Source organism: Xylocopa sonorina, chromosome 1, assembly GCF_050948175.1.
Source record: "Xylocopa sonorina isolate GNS202 chromosome 1, iyXylSono1_principal, whole genome shotgun sequence".
Lineage (NCBI taxonomy): Eukaryota > Metazoa > Arthropoda > Insecta > Hymenoptera > Apidae > Xylocopa > Xylocopa sonorina.
The window spans coordinates 9,737,474-9,757,935 of record NC_135193.1 but is presented as its reverse complement, the minus strand read 5'-3'; the positions used below and the strand labels follow the sequence as shown (position 1 = coordinate 9,757,935).

The 20,462-nt window shown below is 47.0% G+C and overlaps 1 protein-coding gene across 8 annotated transcripts in view; it reads left to right on the top strand.

The window, feature by feature from the left end:
- Positions 1-19,210, top strand: part of Nfi (Nuclear factor I) — a 59,947-nt gene extending 40,737 nt beyond the window's left edge. For 3 of the 8 annotated variants that reach the window (XM_076892867.1, XM_076892859.1, XM_076892814.1), the window contains 6 exons: positions 2,909-3,049; positions 6,964-7,104; positions 16,965-17,152; positions 17,802-18,164; positions 18,252-18,486; positions 18,576-19,175. In XM_076892867.1, coding sequence (XP_076748982.1) covers positions 2,909-3,049; positions 6,964-7,104; positions 16,965-17,152; positions 17,802-18,164; positions 18,252-18,486; positions 18,576-18,823 — 1,316 coding nt within the window. In that variant the 3' untranslated portion in view covers positions 18,824-19,175. Of the gene's footprint in view, positions 1-2,908; positions 3,050-6,963; positions 7,105-16,964; positions 17,153-17,801; positions 18,165-18,251; positions 18,487-18,575 lie in introns of all 8 variants that reach the window. The other 5 variants (XM_076892874.1, XM_076892851.1, XM_076892843.1 and 2 more) reach the window with 4 other exon arrangements.
- Positions 19,211-20,462: the final 1,252 nt, after the last annotated feature.

The window sequence follows — 20,462 nt, the reverse complement described above, 5'->3', positions numbered from 1 at the left end:
GCTGAGAGAGCCTCGTCGCCTCTCTCTTTCTCTCCTTTTCTCACGCCAGATGAGACCAGCCACTACTCCCTTCTGCCGATCTTTGCAACTTGATCGAACGGTTTTTTTTTCCAAATGCTCCTCCGGGTCTGATTAAAGGACCTAGATCGCGAATTAGGCGCGTTGCTTTTATTCCGAGGATTTCGTGGGGTGTCTTTCAAGTCGCTCGTTGCAGTTCTCGTCGTCGAAATTTTCAAGGCTACGCTTTAGGCGCGCCTCTGTGGAAGATCTTATCGTTACCTTTAATCCAACACCGTATAACCAATCATGGAACTTTAATCTACTTTATTCTACCGTAATCGTAGCTAATCCATGACGACAGATAAATCTTGAGATAGTCGAGAGTGTCCATTGCTACCCTCTCGTTCGAGCATTATTCTCACTGGTCAGTGATCGCACCACAGTAGAGCAAACTACAAAGTGAAACGCAAACATTTTCAACCCAAAAACGACTAAAAATTAGCAACATTCTTGTCACCACAAATTCCAGGAATGAGGTTCTTCGAAGATTCTTTCCCCTCGCGCTTCTCTTCCTCTTCCACCCCTAAAAAGATCGCGTTGCTTCTTACAAACGCGTTTCGAAACACCCCCAAGCAACTTCATGCCCCTTCCACGCAACCTCTCGCCTCGATCATCAATCGTTTCGTCATCAATCTCGCTGTTCGAAACCCAGGATCCACGCCGCGGAGGGTTAACCGCCCCTCGACGCTCACCCTCCAGGGCTAACCTAACGCCACCGGTCGAGCGGAGGAGTTTTTTTCAAAGTTCACCAACTGGTTCGGTTCTATCCCTTTTGCTGGATGGAAAAACCCGTGAATCAGCGAGGAGAAGAGAAAGGGGGGAGGGAAGAAAAAAGGAAAAAAAAACGCGAATCACTGTCCCGACGCCGTGCGCGATTTTCGACGAATTTTTTCCAACCTCCGGATACGTCACTGGTTTTTCGTCAACAATGCGCTCGCATTGGCATGCATGTATGGGTGGTTTGTGTGCGCGATTCGAGCGGGAAAATAGTAGGTAGGCCCGCAGGGGGGCAGTATTTTCCGGGTTCTCTCTTTCTCTCTTCTCGATGTGAGAGGCACGGCACGTAGGCTGGATAAAAAGGGGCGCAATTTCCGCGGCGAGCAGGGCTGAGGGGGGTGTGTGGAAGCCTCCCTCGGCTGATGTGAAATAGAGAAGAATATTCCGTCGGTGGTGACGTTCGGCGACGTGCAAGACGAGGCATAATAGAAACACACCACCACCCTTCGGGAGGGAACGCTGGTGGCTTTAGTTGCGGAATTTTTCGGGGTTGAGGATAGAGGGATGTATGGAGCGATAGCGTGCGGAGATGAGGGTGATTGGGATTCTTTAGAATAGCATTTATGACGTTCTGTTGGTAGTTACCGTAAGGGTGGTTTGAGCTTGGAAACGAACGAACTATCGACTCTTAGAGTATCGTACCTGTATCGTTCCGTTGGTAACCGTCGAAGGAATGATATCGGCCGGAAACCATTTCATAGTTGTTCTTCGCAGTCGTGACTGTGAATTTCATAGGAAATAATTCAAAGGAATTAAGAACGAGCAAAGTTGTAAGTAGAAAAAGATCAGATCAGACGCGAGGATTAAAATACGAGCATCCAGATAGGGAAACTTCATTTTCCCTACTGGAGAGACCTAGAAACTCTCCCCACTAATCTAGAGACTCACGATTATCCTCGCAGAGTACCTTCGAAACCAGCCAACTTGAAAACCAGATCAGATTCCTTCGCCCAAAGAAGGGTTATTATCGATTGTCTCGTCGAGGGGAATATTCTCAGATCTTGACGCGATATTAGCAGCTTTCCACGGAGAAAATCACTAGGATATCGACCGTTTGGGACGGATCGGCGAAGGTACGCGAAGACGTCTAGCGCGAAGGGTCGGTGGCGAAGTCGCTCGGGGGTTTACGAGCAGGTCGCTTACACAAGATGCAAATTTCACGGCACTAGCTCAACCTAATTGGTCGTTGACCGTCGTGCCACGGGGAGGATCCCTATATTTACGCGTCGCCAACTGCGACAAACTGGAATCCTATTATTTTACGGTGGCGCTGATTCAGCGCAACGTGTAACTGGAGCGTATTCTAATGGCCGGCACCACGATTAATTAACCGTTCCCCGCCGTGTCGCGCCCTACCCTATCGTCCCTCCTTGCGACACGTTCGTGTTTACGTGGATCACCGCTCTCTCTCTCTCTCTCTCTATCCGTACGATCTATCTGTCTCTGTCCCTATCCGTCGAGTCGCTTTCGACTCCTCGACAACACGATTTAGAGTGGAGTCGATGGATAATCGGTGGTATTAATCGTCTGTGGTAACGGTCCCGATTGCTCGTTGGATCTTCGAACGGATTACGGGGGATTGTTTTTGCCGATTCAGACCGGATAATTCGTCGAAGTGGAGCGAGTTCGTGTTTTAATCAATATGGAATTGGACGAGCCTCTATCTTGTTCCTTCGATAATTCGATATCCTAGAAAAAGTCTCAAGTTCGCGAGCCACCTTCGACTAGATTTTTCTGAACGACGTGCGCGTGTATACTACCCGCGACGACAGTCGAAACGGGACTGCGCGAATTGATCGAAAGTGTTCCCCGCGCACCCTCGAAATAAAATTCTCCGCCCTCGATAATCAGACGGCGTTATGTCTGAGGTGTCGGCGGGCGGGGGATGACTCTCGATGGGGGACGCGCGGAAGCACGGTTCCATCGAGAAACGAGACCGCAAGAAGACGAACACGACGATGACCAAACGGACACGGGGACCAACGATTTTAGGCGGTGGACGACGAGGTTGGAACGGATGACGTACGAAGCGCGCGAGGATCCGTAACCGCTAATGTGTGTCTGGTTTCAGCGTCCATACTGCATGACCTCAGCGACATGCAGCCTCAAATAAACGCGATCAAAATAGAGCACCCGCCGTACTACTGCAGCAGCTACACCCCTCCGTCCGCAGCCACGGCCGCGGATCATGCTCAGCCAGCGGCTAGCTTCAGTGAGTTTCAAAACCTCTACGTTCGTCCTTATTTTTAGTGGATGCACGCTGTCACCCGGTTTTTGCGTGGATTTCTCTTCCCCCTCTCTCCCCCTCTCTTTCTGTCTCTCGCTCTGTTCTCGTCTCTATTCCTCTTCTATGCTATGCGACACGATACGCGTTACGTATCAATCTTTGTAGCAGAGCGGGATGTCGAAGGCGAGAGGGAAAGGGAGAAGTAACGATATGATTAATTGATAACTGAAGGGAAGGGGCTGGAAGGTATCGATGGATCGAGATTCGAGAGCGGAGAGTAATTGGAGTTTAATGCGTTTCGAATCGACGCGTTGTGACTTGGAGTGTCGCGAAACGGAAGCATCCTGATCGAAACGTGGAACGTTGAATTATTGGAATCGCAGGCATTTCGAGATAACACCTTGAAAGCGTTGCGAATCGAACGGTACAGTTTGTCTTTGAATGTATTAGAGAATCGGTCGTCGCGATTCCAGGCGCTGAAAGTTGCGAAGTTTCGCGTCAAGGTGTTAAAATTCTGAACTGGTTGCGAGATCGCTCGATCGAAGGAGTCGGGTCGTCGCAATTCCGATTCAAAGCCGGTGAAATCGAAGCGCTGAGCTTCGATGCGCTGCGAATCGACGCTTCACGATCTCAAACTGATTTCGAGGAAACGCGTCGCGATTTAAGCCGTCGTACGGGAATCAACGAATCGACGATTGATGAGTTCAGAATTCTGGTCCCCTTTGTGGATCGCGATTCAAATTTTCATAGCAGTCTTCTCGACATTCCGTAGAATGTTGCACTGCGGTGCAATCGGCCGCGAAACGATGCGTTACTATGCACCGATACACCTACACACAGGACCTTGTTTACCAACCGTCGTTTGCGAAACCACGATATATTTCGCGGTATTTTTATCGTTTTTCTACGCGCCCACTAAAATTAAACCGTTCGAGGACACCGGCAACTATGCGGAATTGTGTTTTACGACGGTGTGCATCTTCGCGAAAATAGCTACATTTAAGAACCAGAACGCACCACGCGTTAATTTTCACGAACTTAAACCGTAGAACTATCGACGATTAAAGTATACCAAAATCTCTTCCGACAGACCACAAGACTCTATAAAATACCAGGTGAACGTTCTTGAAAATTACCAGAAATAAATCTCGGCAAAATTGTAGAATAGAATTTTTATTAGGAGTCACGAATCAGCCGTTTTGATAGCTAAAGTAGTTCTAGTATTGGAATATTATGCAAATATAAGATCCACGATATCCTTTGCGAATCTGATTAAAATAAGTTAATCAAAGTTCTGGTTACCTAACGTATATATGCACGCGGGTGCCAATGATAAATTCGTAAGGGATGAACCATTTTATGCAGTGGTCGGTAGAAATGAATCAAAATTCTTGCAATTCAGGGTTTGGTGACAAATTCTCGACGGCCACGAGTCGAAAGTCCTTTTTTTTTCCCACCCTCTGCCTGCACCGCGGGTTCAGTCTCATCCAGTGGGCTTATCGCGCGGCCCTTTGTTATCGGGATCTACTTTGCTCAGCGTTCTATAGATCATTTTCCCTATATATTTCTCCGTTTCCGTTCTCTATTTTCTTTCTATTCTCCGCTCCGGGCCGGCTTTATCGCGCCGCTCTCTTCCTCCCTTTTTTCCCTTTCTCGCCCCCTCTTAACTCTTTCATCGATCAAACGATAACCACCCCTCTCGCATCCACCGACGCGCGCGTACACGTACGAGCGCGCGCACACATGTCGCCAAACGGAAGTCGTTGGATGGAGATGAAAAAGAGGAATAACTTCCGGCTGAAGCCTTTCGCGAATAAAAAAAAAAAAGAAAGATTCGGGGTGTCGAGGGTTGGAACAATAGAACTCGCGAGTGCAAAGTGTTTTTCGCGCTAATTTCAGGCTGATGAAAAAGGGTTTGGGACATTTTATCTTTCGCGGATACCTTGCGGGATTGCTTTCAAACTCTTGTTTATCTTTATACTATTTCATTCGATCGTATATCTTTCGTTCGCAAGATTCGTCACGCGATACTTTCTAGAATCGTACCGCGATCGTATCGTCTCCAATGCGACCAGTCTATATCTAAATGTTAATTCTCCACAAATTCCAAAGCGTAATGAAATCCTTTACTCTCGCGACCTCGTCCATCGCGGGTCGAAAAAACCGCAGCGTAAAACCTCGCGTCGGGAAAAAAGTACCTCGAAGCGATTCTTCCCGAAATGCCCGCCCCCGAATGCAATCACAACCGCCCTCGCGGCCCCTACGCCGAGGGCCTCGCAAGAAATACAAATATTCGAGTCAGACTTAGCAAGAAATACGAACGTAGGAATCAGACGGCAAGAAGACGAACGCGCGCGGAAGGGGTCGTATCGCGGGGGGTTGGGGCGTAAAGACTTTCCCGAAGAGGGAGCAGGCAGGAAAGTTTCGGCTGTTCGCGTTAGGAGGGTTGCAACGCCGGCGGATAGACGGAATTTACCGACGGAATAAAATGACCACTTTCTCAAGCAAAATACACACACGCACGCGTGCCATTGGGGCCGGGGGTTGGGGCGAAAAGGGGTTGAGTTAGAAGGGAACCAGCGTGGTATGGGGTGGAGGGCGCAGGAAAAATTCCGGCAATAAGCATAGCTGGACCGAGGCCAACCGCGTTTCTCCCGGTCGCTTCCTTTTTATCATACATACGTTGCCTTTATAGCGGCCTCGGGGACACTTGATTGACTGTATTGTCGTTAAATTAACAACCAGCGTAAATATCGCGGCGCGCCGGTGAACGAAGCTAATTTTATTGCCGCGAAACGACCGGTCTACGTTCTTAACGTGCATGCAAAAATCCGTTCAATGGAGAAGAGACGGGCCGCACGCTTGTTCTTTATTATTTATCTTCACTCCTCGGCTGGCAGTGGGTGCGAGGGGTGCTCGCGGTACGATTTCTCGCCCGGGGTGTCTTTGATACCAAGGACGATGGGACGGGGATGTTAAAGCTGTTGTTTTGGCCTGCGATCTTAAGGGGGTTGGAGTAAGTCCATCCGAGAGTCTATCGCGATTTAAAATGCAGAAATTCCTTCTTGACTTTGAGATACTATCGCGCGATGAAATTAAGGAATCGTTTCAGTTTTCGGACTACTGTAACTTCTTGCAAAAGAGAATCGCAGTCAATGCAGATCCAGTTGGTGAAGTATTCTCTTGATCCTTCTCCAAATGTAAGTTTATATAATTTTATTAGTTTCTGTATACACGGCACTGATCGGTTCTAATGACTCTTAGCGGCGAATTTAAGTTCAATTTCGTTGCCATACGAGTTGATAACAATCTTGCGCTAATTTAATTGACGTTTCAGACAGAATATCCGGTTGAATATTCAAGGAAGATAAGAATATTTTCGTGAAAGGAAGATACTTTTATCTTTTTTGTTAGCTCGTCTCAGTGCATATGCAAGAGAATACGAAATGGAACTGCACAGCGGATAAAGAAACCACCCACCCCCACCTCTCGCGTCCTTTATTCTTCTTTCAGTTAGCTTTCAGTGTAATCCCATGTACATCCGCTAAAATGCATATACGAAGTCGTATAAAACAAGGACAAGGCGAACTAACTTTCCTCGAGCAATTATTTATATCGAATCCACGTGGAACTTTTAAAAAGAATCTTCCTCACTGTCGACCCCCGATTCAGACAAAATTTCTATCTTAACTCGAACAATTTCTGTTACTATTCTACACGCGTACAGCTATCTCTTAAAAAATCTTCTAACACAGGGAGATATTTGAACCCTTGCACATGTATCGTTGCAGTTTTAATTTGCAAGTAAAATTTTCTAATTAAAGGGTGAAGATTTTCATCCGCGCGCGGTACACCCGCCTGGAACCGTGCCTCTACAGCCTCTGTTCTCCGTTTTACAGGCCCACCACCGGTACACCAGCTCATAAGGAACGACAAGACTGAAAAGCCACCGGTTTCCGTGTCGAACGCGCCGACATTCTCGCCGGTGCTCAGGCCCGAGGATGGTCACCGTGGAATGGACTCACCGCACTCGCAGACGGGTATGTGCCAACAAGAACCGTCCCCACTATCGAGATCTCTCGTATCTAAGACCGCGATCAACTTTCGAACCGTAAAAATGGCTGCTGGAGGCCGCCTATCAAAATGGCTGCTACCGCACTCCAAACTGGAGGATCTCTCGACCTTCGAATATCTTCTGACCACCCTCCCCCATCGTTTCAGCTACGAACCTGTACACGCCAGTTCGATTCGAAATTTTTCGAGAATTTCAGAAGCTTCGGTTTCGAGTTCACATTACGGACGATGGAGTTCGAAACGAAACGGGTTTTTGTAATTTAACGATTCGCGTTGCGTGGTACAGTTCTTGGGGATAATTAGTGGATTGGAGGAATTAGAGATTGGAATTTCCTGGGAACCGCGAGATCCTTCATCAGCCGGATGTCCGCAGCGAGCGCTAATCTGTGGCGTCTTCATACGTGGACCTCATTTTGGAGCTTCGTGAATGATGGAAAAGTGATAAGAGGAGCTTTCGTCTGACGTGTCCTGTCCCGATTGTCCTCGAATCTGATCTCCCTTAAGCGATAATCGACTTTCCAACACATGTCGAAGGCAATTCTGAAGTAACCACGTGTCCATGGATCTGCTTTTATTCCTTTTCCGTCACGAATACTCCCCCAAAATGGCGACTACGTGTCAAGATCCACCATTCAACCCCCAGAGAAATATTGTTGGAAACGCTCTGGGAAACAGACCCCCCAAAATACCTGTATACATATATATCTTGGAAGCGAGTTTTCTTTTAACGTAGCGTTTGATTATGGGGAGTCCACTGTAAGTACTCTGCATACTGGAATGCACAATTGCTAGACCGGAAGTACGGCTAAAGACGCAAGGAACGCAGGGACTGTTGGACGAGAATCACTTCGATATCTCGAGCCTTCTCCCCTCCCAAAGCCCTGTCTCACCCGTCTAACATCTAAAACTGTCCCACGAGTTTTTTCTCCTTACTCTTTTTTTTTTCTCAACCCTTCATTTCGCTCGTCGATCCCGGAATATGTCAGCAGAGAGTAACAACAGATCTCGCAGCTAGATCTCCGTAACCGTAATCACGCGCGCTTCAGTATCGTCCCGCTTGTTTGCCCGACGAGTTCACCGATGCGAGCGATTCGCGAGTCGTCGTCGACGAGCAACGCGAGAGAACACGCGACGGTGGTTCCTCGGCGCTCGAGAACCGGAGGAACGCCGGGGGTGAACGCCAGGAGGAAGACGCGAGCGATTTCTATGGTTCTGTTGCCACTTTCGTCGGCTTGCATCAGTCGGCGACATCCCGCGGTATGCGTTATTCTTCGACGAGAGAGCTTGGCGCTCTGGCGTAACGACGGACGCGTTGGCGTTCATAAACGCTTAAACAAAATCGTCGTTCATCGAGCGCAGATTCGCAGTCGTAGCTTCTCGAGTCACGCAAATGCAAATCGAATCATCGCGTAGCTTCCTGCCGTTCTCCACGCCATTCCACCGCTCCCGGAAGTGTTCCTCCCTCGCTGACGGCACGGTGGTTACGCGTTTCTTAACCCGCGTCCTCGTTGCGCCGCGCGCGCCTCGTTCGAGTGCAAACGTCGGCAATTTGGCGCCCCGAATGTCCAGTGTGCGATAGACCCAAATTGAGCCAGGCATCATGTAAGTAAATCGATCACGAGGGGATCGCCGGATCTCGATCCCCGCGGGTCACGAGGAGGGATCGAAACGGGTGCCCGATCCTATAACCCACTTTCGAGCTGTCGAGTCACGCCGCGATGGGACACGGAAATTGATGGGAGCCGCGCGAGATGTTCGCGTCTCTCGAGATTGTACCAGATTTTTTTTTTTATGCGTCTCCTTCTCTTCTTCGACGACCACGGATAAAAGAAAGCTGCGGATGAGCGCCAGGGAAACGATTGTAATCTTTATATAACGTAACCGTAACTTTTTATGTCGAGCACTCTTCGAGAAACTTTTTAAAGAAGCATCGAGGCAGGAAGTATTTTGCTCTGAGCGTCACTGTAGAGAATAATGCCTGATACACTTGGAAGAAACGTTTCTCGCGAACGAATCTCGTCGTCGGAGTATTGCCATATCCAATTCTCTGGGAACGCGAGCGTACATTTGATACACGTGAAACAATCTGACGGTAGAATTATCGTTGGTAGGATTGATAGTTGGTGACCAGATGCACGAAAGTAGGTTAGTGGGACCTGACACTGTACTGGTTCTTAAACTGTACGCGAATCCTCGAATCGAATGGTAAAGTGCGCATTGAGGGCGATAGAAAAAGGAAACTGATGGGAAATTGTACGAAGAGATCGATATAGGGGATCGAGAGAAGGAGATCCGGATGAACAGCGAGCAGAAGTTTTTTCGTAACGATCGACGAGATCGATGATCGATGACCGCGTGCAAGCCCCTAATGTCGCGTGAAAATGACGCGTGATGATCTCTGTTTCAGTCTGAGCCCGAGCGTAGAGAGAAGCTCGCTAAACTCGACTAAAAGGTACTTTGTGACTGGTTATTGACTGTTCTACATATATATATCTATACATACATATATATATTTATATATATATATATCTATATATACCTATATATCTATCTATATCTCTATATATATATATTTGTTACGTACAAATTATATACGTACGTATATCAATGTACATACGTGTATACGTGCACACGCGGCGAACACGTGTCGTGTGCCGTGGAATCGGCTGTTGATGCGAATTCACATTTAAAATTACACGCGATGACTGCTTTCATATGATTCTGGTAGGTTGTACTTCGATATGAAAAGAGAGACATTGAATTTAGAAACTGTAGCGGGTCTGATAGATGTAAATTTATTTTAACGTTGTGAGTATTCGAATAATGCTGTTTTTTGTCACGAACGAACATCCATATTTTGTGCAATCGGAATGCTAAAAATCGGTGAAGTCGTTCAGTCGAAAAGTTATAGTTCCTTTGCAGAACGATGAAAAGTTCCGAACGAAATAGATATCCAAATGGTTTGAAATATTCTTAAACGATACGGTTAATCAGAATTGATCGTTAATAAGTTTCAAATAAGGCGTACGCAGCTGAATTTACACGCTCGTTCGCGTTTTCACCTACGCGTGAAAACGAGGGTCGATTCCACTGGCGCACCCGCATCCACCCGGAGGACTTCCGGTGCGCCACGTGTCCGTGTACGCGTGTACGTATGCACATGCATCATGATGTCGTATATATATACGCTCGAATATCTTTCTATATCGCTGTTACGTTTGTCATTTTTCCTTTCCAAATGGTTGTTACTCTGTTCTCTTATTATTTTTTTTTTAATTTCTACACTCTCTACACTCTCTTTCTCTGTCGTGTCTCTCCTTCTCCTTTCTCTCTCTGATTTTTTCTCTCTTTGTCACCAGTATGTATTTACGTACACCACGAGAAAGAAACACGCGTTTTTCTACACACGTACAGAGTCTGATGTACGGCCATTGGGCAACAGCGTTGGAGCGTTTCGTTGCGAGACACGCCACGCAAGCCACACACTCGCATATAGGCCCCCAGTAGTTGTTGTTGTGCTCTGTTACCGTCTCTTTTCTCTGTCTCTCTTCTGTATATTGCGTTTACCGCGTGGAAATTGAGTCCGACGATTCGCGTTCTTTGGATGGCGCGATCGATCCGCGGCAGTATCGCGAGAAAATTGCCAGGGTTTTATCGGGTGAAGGGGTTGGAAGGTTTCGGAGATTTGGTAGGCGCGTCGCGGATGAGAAGTGGTCCTGAGGAGATTCCTGGAGATCCAAGGAAATTGGGTGAGAGAACAGAGTTTGGAACTTTATTTAGATATAGCGAACGTCACTCTTTCGAGTATTTGAAAAATACTTTTCTTTGCATTTTTGGTTACTCGGGCAAGATCTATAATTTTTTAACATACTCTAAGTTATTTTTGATTCGAAGTCTTCGTAATCGTCAAATCATCGAACACAGCGGTTCCTAATTTTTCAATTTCTCGAAATGTGAAATTTCCAAATTCTCCAAGTTGAATTGCATCTTTCTCGCAAACCAAAACGATCTCCAAATTTCGTCGGATCACAGAACGCGAGCCTAAGCATCGAAATCCGCGAGAGGTATCTTCCTCAAAGTTTCCAGTCGAATATGCAACCGTTCGCGCGAAGGTAGGGCGCGAATCGTCGACGCAGCTCGAAATTGCACAATCACAACCCCTAGCCAGTTCTCTATAGCACCAGTTTATACATATATATATATCTCTGACTGTACATTGGTGTCTCTCTTCGCAAGCATCACACATACACACCTATTTTCTCCTCGACCGCTCTCTGCACCCGTACACACACGCTCCACTTCGAGGGTGTCTTCGACGCGGCAGGAGACAAATTTGCCACGCGGCAGACACTTCCTGAGGAACCTTCGTCGCGAGTTATTGCAAATTGAAGACCGTTCGGAAAACCTCTCCAGAGGACTGCGACGACCAGTACGGATTGAACGAATCGATTTTCCCGAACCAACCGACGAAGATCGTCGTTGTTGTTATAAATCGAGCAGAGAAATCGGCGAAATTTGTCCTCCTGCACGGTCGAAGGCTACGTAGAAACAAAGAAATAACGAAAAGAAAAGGGAAGGGAAAAATGGATAAGTAAGAAGAGACGTGTCGAAGGCGACGAGAAAATTGAGAGAAGGGCAGGAGGTACTCGTCCTCCCGCGGCATGTAGCGTCGACGAGCAACCCTCTCGAATGCCTTCGCTATCGATCCCCTCGCGATGTTCGCCTCTTCTTTTCCTCGCAATCAGCCCATCCCCCTACTTTTGTATCTTATGCTCCTCCTCTTAATTCGATAGATCTATTCCTAATCGCGTTGAGTGTAGTGCTTAATTTTCTCGACTCTCCACAGTCACCGTTATTTATCGCGATCGCTTCTTATCAATCCGTCGATTTGCAAGTGTAACAGCCTCTCTTATGCGGTACACGCGTACGTCGAGAAGAAAGACACGTACGAGATTCGAGATTCGAGGTTAAGCACTGTATTTCTCGCCGATTGAATGCAACGCGTACACCGATACGGCACTCCACCCCGTCCACCAACCCCCACACGACCCACCCGTCGACATCTTCATTTTGTTTTACATTTTTACCTCCACCCGGTGTTGTTTTACGAGCTCTCGTTGCCTCGATAACTGTTGTTGTGGTAGTTGTTGCACCGTGTTGACTCCATCATTGGCTATTGGTTTGTTTGATGACCGTTCACATGGAAAGTGGCCGGGACGTTAACGGGCGATACCAGCGTGTTCTCTGCCGCATCCCCCCGGCACGGAACACCCCGATATGTATTGTACACGCCGAACAATCGATCGCCATTCATGTTCCCACGGCTCGGTACTCCGCAACGCGAGATTTATTAGCCGTTTTTATTACCCCGAAATCCTCTCGCGCGCAAATATCTCGCAAGCATTTCACTCGGCACCCTTTCTTTCGCCGCGCCGCGCGAATTATCGCGCGACCTCGTAATTTCACCCCGACAAAGGACTGCCCTGCGCGACACTCGCCGGGAAATGACGGTTCGCAGTTAGTTTCGCGCTATTCTTTTTTTTTTTTCATCTTCAGAGAGATCGTCAAGCACTCCGCTATTCGAGAAAGAATCGACACGATCGACAAGACGCTTTGGTAATCGATCATTCGACGCGTTTCCGTCGAAAACGAACCGCCTCTCCCTTCTTCAAACTGTTCGATTGTTCGAAAAAATTGTTCGCGCGTTCGCGTATCTGAAAAAGAGAATAAGAAAAGAAGAAATGAGAAAATAGAATAGTCAGCAGTTTAGAGAAAGCAGTTTAAAAAATGTGATACCTTGCATAAAAAAAAAAAAACAGAGGAACGTCCAAAAGAATTTTTAAAGGAAAAATTCAAACGATCTCTTTCCACCCTCGAGTGTCACGCGGCGGAGGGACCGAGGGTGACAGGAGAGAGGGTGAAAGGGGATGGACGGAAAAATGAAGGAAGTGGACTAATTCGTCGGTCGTGTTTGTCCGCCACAGGGGGATCCCCGGGAAATCCACCTGGCGTCTGATTGCGATACGGTAAACCGCTGCGTCACGAGGAACCGAGAAAGCAAGAATGCTCTATGTTAGCCCATTATGAGACTTATCTAAATATATATACATATGTGTGTTAGCATTCGGTGTTGCATCTCACATAACTGTTTAAATAAATAAATAAATATATATATATATACACACGCGTGCGGCAATTGTTGCTAATAGACATATATGTACGTATATTTTCGTTCTGCCAGCTGCGTTGGTATATGCCACGATTAAAATAAATGTATATATATGATATATTTGTGATAATTGTTGGACCGTTCTGTATAGCCGCCTGCAGCTGTGTGCACGATTGTTCGCGCAATGCTGTCGTTGGTAGGCGTGCTGATATTTCATTTCGATTTTGTTTCCTCCCTTTTTTTCTTTTCTAAATACCTCTGTCAGTTTTTCTTTTTCATTTCTGTTCTGGACGACGAGGTGGAAGGGCTGCCTTTTTTTTTAGTTGAACGATTCAATTTCTGACCACTCGATATTGGCACGTTGATGAACAGTGAACGTTCGAAACGAACGAGAACGATCAGAGAAAACCTTTCGAGGAAATTGAATCAGCTGAATGTACGATGTAGTTCCGTCGAGCTCGAAAAAAAGAAAAAAAGATAGACTTTTACGTTCTAGTTCTTGTTTTTCGTTCGTTCTTTCGCGTCCTTTGAACGATCGACGAAGCTTGCGCTTTCAGGCATATGGTACACGTATAGTTCGAACTGATTAGAAGCAAAAGAAATAATTCTTATAGGTCCACTGTCTTTTGTATACCGTCTTTGGGAAGACTCTACTTCCCAAGATGGGAATATGTGGGTGTTTAACTCCGGGAAGAGTATCGAAAGGCGTGCTGGAAGTGTGACTTCTTTGCATTTCTAAACTGTTCCGATCGGTACGGTTTAAGTGTCTCGAGGTAGATACGGATGATCGATGCCAGAGCCCACGCCAGTAGTCGCTACTTGCTGGCATATCGGACATAAAGTATCTGCCCTGGTGCAGTCCGTTTCTACTGAGAACTCTTCCAATTTTTTTTATCGACAAGCTTTTTCCAAAGCATCGCAAACCGTTTCAATTCCCAAAATGAGAGAGAATCCAATACGCAGTGTTGCTTTCTTACGTACCGCCCTTACGAGTTTATTTTCCCAACGAGAATATCGAACAAGATTAAAATTTTTACATGTCGATACTAAATAGACAATTCAACGCTATACGATAGATAAGAAAATATTCGTACACCGAGAATACTCGATTGCTATTGAAAACATCTTTCTCGTGCAAGGATAACAAATTTGTTAGCATCACAATAACGTACAAGATTATCGATAGAAGCGAAATCTTCTCGCGGTACGAATATTTTTCACAGTCACTGTACCTGACATTACTATCACACCCCCATCCACCCCCAACCCTCTGACACAAGAAGATACCACCCAAAACTTGTACCGCTTTCGCGTTGCACGGACAACTGAACGTATTTACCCCACGAAGCTAACCCGAATCAATAATTTCTCTAACCAGAACTGGTATTTTTGTATGCCTTTATATATACGGAAATAAGTACACTCTACGACATTCCTGTTCACCTGTGTATGTATAGTACTATATGTGTATAATCTCTATATATATGTATATTTTTCTAACCGCCCCGTTCGTCTGTCCGTCTGACCAAGCTGTCCGTTACCAATTTGAGAATAAGAGAAAGACAAAAAGAAAAAAGAAGAAGAAAATGAGAAAGAACTAACGCACGAGACGATCAGCGAGACGATCGACGAGTCGATCGAGCAACCCCTGTCCCCGTGTATTTCGATGCGTAACTCGTAACCTCGAGTAAAACCGGTCGAGAGAACGTCGGTCCCGAACCGGAAGGGATCTGACTCTCGGTGCTTGGAAACGGACAGACGGACAGACGGACGGCATTTCTTGCTAACTGCGTAGTACCGGTCTACCTGGTAAGCTAGCTGTCGCTGTCTGTCTGTCTGTCTGTCCGTCTGTCTGTTTGTCTGTTCGTCTGTGTCTGTGTCTGTCTGTCCGCCCGCCCACCCCTGTTACACCCACCTGTTCACGTATTACTATTTTTAAGGGTACAGCCTCGAAACAAGGGGTCCCCGGGAGGGGGGAGAGAAATGTGATCGTTTCACGATGAGAGAGTCTCGTTCGAGGGGGAGTCCTCCGAATGGGACGATTTCCGTCGACAGTGACGTCGTTTTTTTTTTTTTTTCTTTTTTTGGTCTCTCTCCTTTCGACGATGCGTTCAAGGGTAACTGGTGATATGACGCGGGTACTCTTGAAGCGACTGGTTCACGTGAAAGTTCGCGAAAATCCCAGGGGAAATTGTCGAGTCACGGGAATCATTTCCCACACGTTGGACCCTCGATCCGTAGATCGAGACTGTACCCCCGTTGAATCGTGCACACCATTATATTGTCTCTATTTCTCACTCACTGTCACACGGCCAATGCTCTGGGTATGTCGTATGCTGGATGGATTAATTATTCATTGATTAATTGATTAATTGATTGACTTGATTGAGATTAATTCAATTGATTTCTAATCTTGATTGAGATTTGACTTGTTTATTGCTCTACTCTATCTCTCTATCTCTCTTTCTTTTTCTCTCTCTCTCTCTCTCTCTCTCTATTTGTCACTCTCTGTCTCTCTCTTTCTCTCTCTCTCTCTTTCTCTCTCTCTCTCTCTCTATCTCTCTCCGTACGATACTACCTATAAATAAATAAATAAATAAATGCCAGCATTTATTTATTCATTTGTTCTATCGTTGTTGCGATGTTGGTGTTGTTGTTTATCATATACATATATATATATACATACATACGTACATATATATCCCCGCATATATATGTATATCATTGTATTGATGTGATGTTGTTGTTACCTTGATGTTTTTTGATGTGTTGTTTAATCGTTGTTATCTTGCTGTTTGATGTTTGTTGTTGCACTATATATCTATATATATATCTTTCTATGTATACCTATATATACATACCTATATGTATATATACATACATGTATATAACCACATATTGCGTGATATACGTGTGTGTGTGCGCGTGCTCGTCGCGGTCGCGATACGATATATTCCATTAATTTAATGTTTACCGATTGTGTCGTGCGAAATTTTAGAAAAAAAGAATCGAAGAATTTTCGAGACGGAAGTGCTCGCGCGCGCACACGTACAATCGTGTATAAAATACATGTACATTTCAGCCAGCCAGCCTCACGCTTGGAGTGCCTTATATATACATATATATTTAACACGATCGTTATAGTTGGTCGACCCCCTCCCTCAGAAGTACCACTAAAACCACCCCCTAACAGACTCGCAGCAGCAATCGTTACCTCTGTTTGCTCCCTCTTCTGCTAAGCTCCCGCAGAGCGGCGGCTTCTAACTTCACTAACATTCTCTGTATTAACTATTTCACCGCTACGGACGAGAGAGTGAACAACAAGATGTTTACCGACGAACAACCTACTCCACCTTTCGATGCATCTGTCTTATCTGAACTTTTCGATCAGCAAAATCGCCAGAACTTAGAGCGATACGATGCAATGAAAATGAAAAAGGAGCCGACAGGATGAAAACTTTTTTTTTTTTTTTCTTAAATTATACAGACGATACGGCGGTAGAGTTCTTCCTTGCGACGTGTCGAGAATAATCGAAGGGGGGGCACGAAACGGAGCCGACCGATGGGAAGCAGCGCCGCTCGGTTCTAGGGGGTGGTTTAGACGTGGCCATGCGGGGCCGTACAGTCAGACGGTGACAGTGGTGAATTGTGTTTCAGGATTGCACTCACCGCACGAAGGACTGGCCGGTGGTTCCGGTCAGAGTATGTCCGGGCTCGCCTACTATCAGCCGGAGCATCCCGCCTCCACGGGGGTAGTCAAGTACCCCGAGAACGGTCACGACACCCTGTCGGATTTCGTGACGTTCGTTTGCCAGGAGGCCGAGAATACCCAGCAACTGCCCCAGGTAGCTTCCGGATCCGTTTTAAACCCGCCGCGTCGTCCTCGTTCCGATCGAGAAGAAAATCTGTCCACGGTCTCTTCATCTTCTCGTTCTGCAGGAACGAACGAGACGTCGCGGCGGTCCTCTGCGACCTGCATCGTCATCCGTGTTCCAATCGCCCTGGATTTTATCGTATTCGATTTATATATGTTCGATTGATCATGATACAGAGTTGAAATTGGGGAATGATGCACTCGAGGAATAACGGGGGTGGTGTTGCATCGATATTCGAAATTTGTATCGTATACTTCTCGTTCGCGACGTCTTTCTCATTGAAGGTATCGCATTTGGCTTTCCTCCCCTGTAAGTTTGTACTTGGAAGAAAGATCTTTCGTTGAAAGTTGCATTTGCTCGTATACGTATCGAACACGTGCAATTTCGAGGGAGGTATTAATAAAAAAAGGACTGGAATTTAAATCGAGCGAAGTCTCGCGAACGAGAGGTGCGCGGGCAGACCGATCGGTACCACCAGAATGAAAGAACCGAGGGGCAGGGGAGGGAAATGAGAAAGAGATAATTGTTATCGGTCACAAAATGGGGTGGCACAGAAAACGGGGTGAATGGACCACGCGCGGGTCGACGACGTTGATCGGTGGGTGTGTGGTATTTCCAGGCGCAGCTAGCCGGACCCCGCACTGGTATACAAAAGTTCTCACAGTATTATCCGAGTTCGATGCTGCCGCCGCCGCCGCCGGCGCCCATGGCGAGGCCCGTCGCCATCATAAGGTCGACAGGCGAGCTAACGACAGCGAGCTCGAACTCGCCACCCACATCCTCGACCTCGCCCACGGACCCAGCCGAGCTGGCGTCCAATCAGGAGCAGATGGCCGCAGCGGCAGCCGTGGGACTGGTCAGTTCCGGTTGCCAGAGCTCCGTCGACCCGGCCGGAAGGAAGAGCCCGACGAGGATCCTTGTCACCGCGCCGCACACCAGCCGGGAATACACCTTTGCCCACTTTCACTCTCAACCTGGACAGGTAGTCTGGCTTCCTTGCCTTCGATACGAACATTTCCAACGAGTACGCGAGGAGTCGGTTCTTAAGGGATGGTTCTTCCGTTTTCAGCAAATATTCACGTATCCCACCATCAGCTCGATGTCAGGGGTGATCTCCCCGACGAATCTCTCCCTTTTCTCGTCACCAGTCTCGGTGACGAGGCCGGTGGCCACTCAGAGATCGGTCTCTAACGTGCCACCGCGTTGGAACACGGCACCGTTCATCAACCTGGAGGACGACTACAATATGATCGCGCCGATCATCACTGGGACTGCCAGCGAACCGCCTTCCGCCATGGACGAAGGTCAGTAACATTGTAAGGAACATCCCTAAAATTCGACGATGGCCCCGTTAACGACACCCAGTGTCTCACGAGAACGTCGACACTTCCAGAACGATACTTCCATCCGGTGCACACGAGCAGCGTGGTGGACAAGAGCGGCGCTGGCAACCTGATGGGCGCGGACCTGGGCGTCGGAACAGACCCAAACTCGCACCACCATCAACAACAGCCCCAACAGCCACAGCAACAGCAGCAGCAACCCCAACAGCAACCGCCGCCGCAGCAGCAGCAACAGCAGCAGCAACAGCAGCAACAAGTGATGCAGGACAAGAGCGGCAGACCGAAGTCTCCCCCGTGACACTGGAGGCTTAGACCGGAAAGCGTCGAGAAGCTCGCATGTTCCACGGGGTCGTTACTCACCGGCGCGTACGATAATTACCCAGAGCCGGAGGGGAATCGCCAGGATTCCCCGTGTCGTGTTCAGCTTCGCGACCTAAGCCTAAGGAGAATCGAGTGCCTGAGAGTCTGATCGTAGTTTAAGAGGGCCGCGTCGAGGGAACGTTCGATCGACGCTTCCGGCGAACGGGACCTCCGCCGCTGTTATGTCGAGAGGGGCTGAACCGTGGTTTAAGGTGTCCCGGCTACGCGGGACACGCGGGGCTTGCTCTTCGCCCTCCGAGGTCCGGTGCCTCTGACGGTTCCTTATTTTATCTAGATCTCCACGTTTTCCCGTTTCGTTTCGTTACTAGGTTTCGCTCGAACGGCGTTTCGAGCTTCGAGGCTTTTTTCTTAAAGGGTCTGTTACAGAGTAGAATTTGTATTATGGTGTAAGTGAATATCGTTAGGAAAAAGCTTCCTGCTTTTTATATATATATATATATACCTAGAGGAGTTTAACGGCTTAAAAATGAAATTTTCTTTACAGAATTATAATTGTATTAAAAGATGAAGTTTGCGTTTCTTCTTCGCGTCTCTAACTTCCCAAACACACGATACAAATAGTGGAGGGTACTCTCCGTCTTCTATATCTTATTTCAATTTTCTGTAAGGAACGAAAGAGGCACTTCCGCCCTCAGGGGGTTAGCGTTTCGGTCAATTATTACTTCCGTGCCACCGGAAGCGTCGTTCTCCTCTCTCGACGTGCTGTTAATTTCTAGCTCTTTCTCTCTCTCTCTCTCTCTCTCCCCCTCTCCCTCTCAAGTGTCCTCGAGGACGTGAGTAAGGACCCCTCATTTCGTCTCCTAATTGAAACGTCTCCGATCGTCGCCGATCGGTCCCGTCGACCGATAAAATTCGTAGACAATTCGAATGTTCGTGGGAAAAGGAAAGAGAAAAACGTAGAGAACGAAACGAAGAAAGAAGAACGGTAGAGAGCAGCCCGAAACAAGAAACACCGATAGAGCATCGTTTTCCGCGCGATTTTACAACGACCGTCTAATTCCTATTCTTCCTGCTTCGAGGCCCTGCCGGGACGTGTGATTTTGTATATATATACATATATATACGTACACGCTCGTGGTGTTTTGTAAAATTTTAGATGGACCTTAGATGTAGTCGCATCTCAACAGAGGGAGTATCCACGACGGATGGGCGACTGTGAAAGAAGTAAGAAATTTGTTACGCTCTTTCGCGGTTATAATACGAAGGATACGAGGAGATCGAAAAAAAGAAGAGAAATTTCTAGTGCCAATTTCGAGAGTAGCTTATAAATATTATAACGAAATTATAATTTTTCTATTATATTTTTTTATAATATTTATGAAGGAACACAGACACACACGTACACGAACACACACAGGCAGAGAGAGAGACACACACATTCGGTAGGTACACGTATACATGCTTGTTTAGACGACACACGTGAACCAAGGAAGAAAATATGTAGTTGAAGTAGGAAAACGCTTTTTCGGTGATCGAGGGATTAACGAGAAATAGAAAAAAAATAGGAAAGGGGAGTTATACATAGGTCGAGGGGATACGATCGACGGGAATCGGTT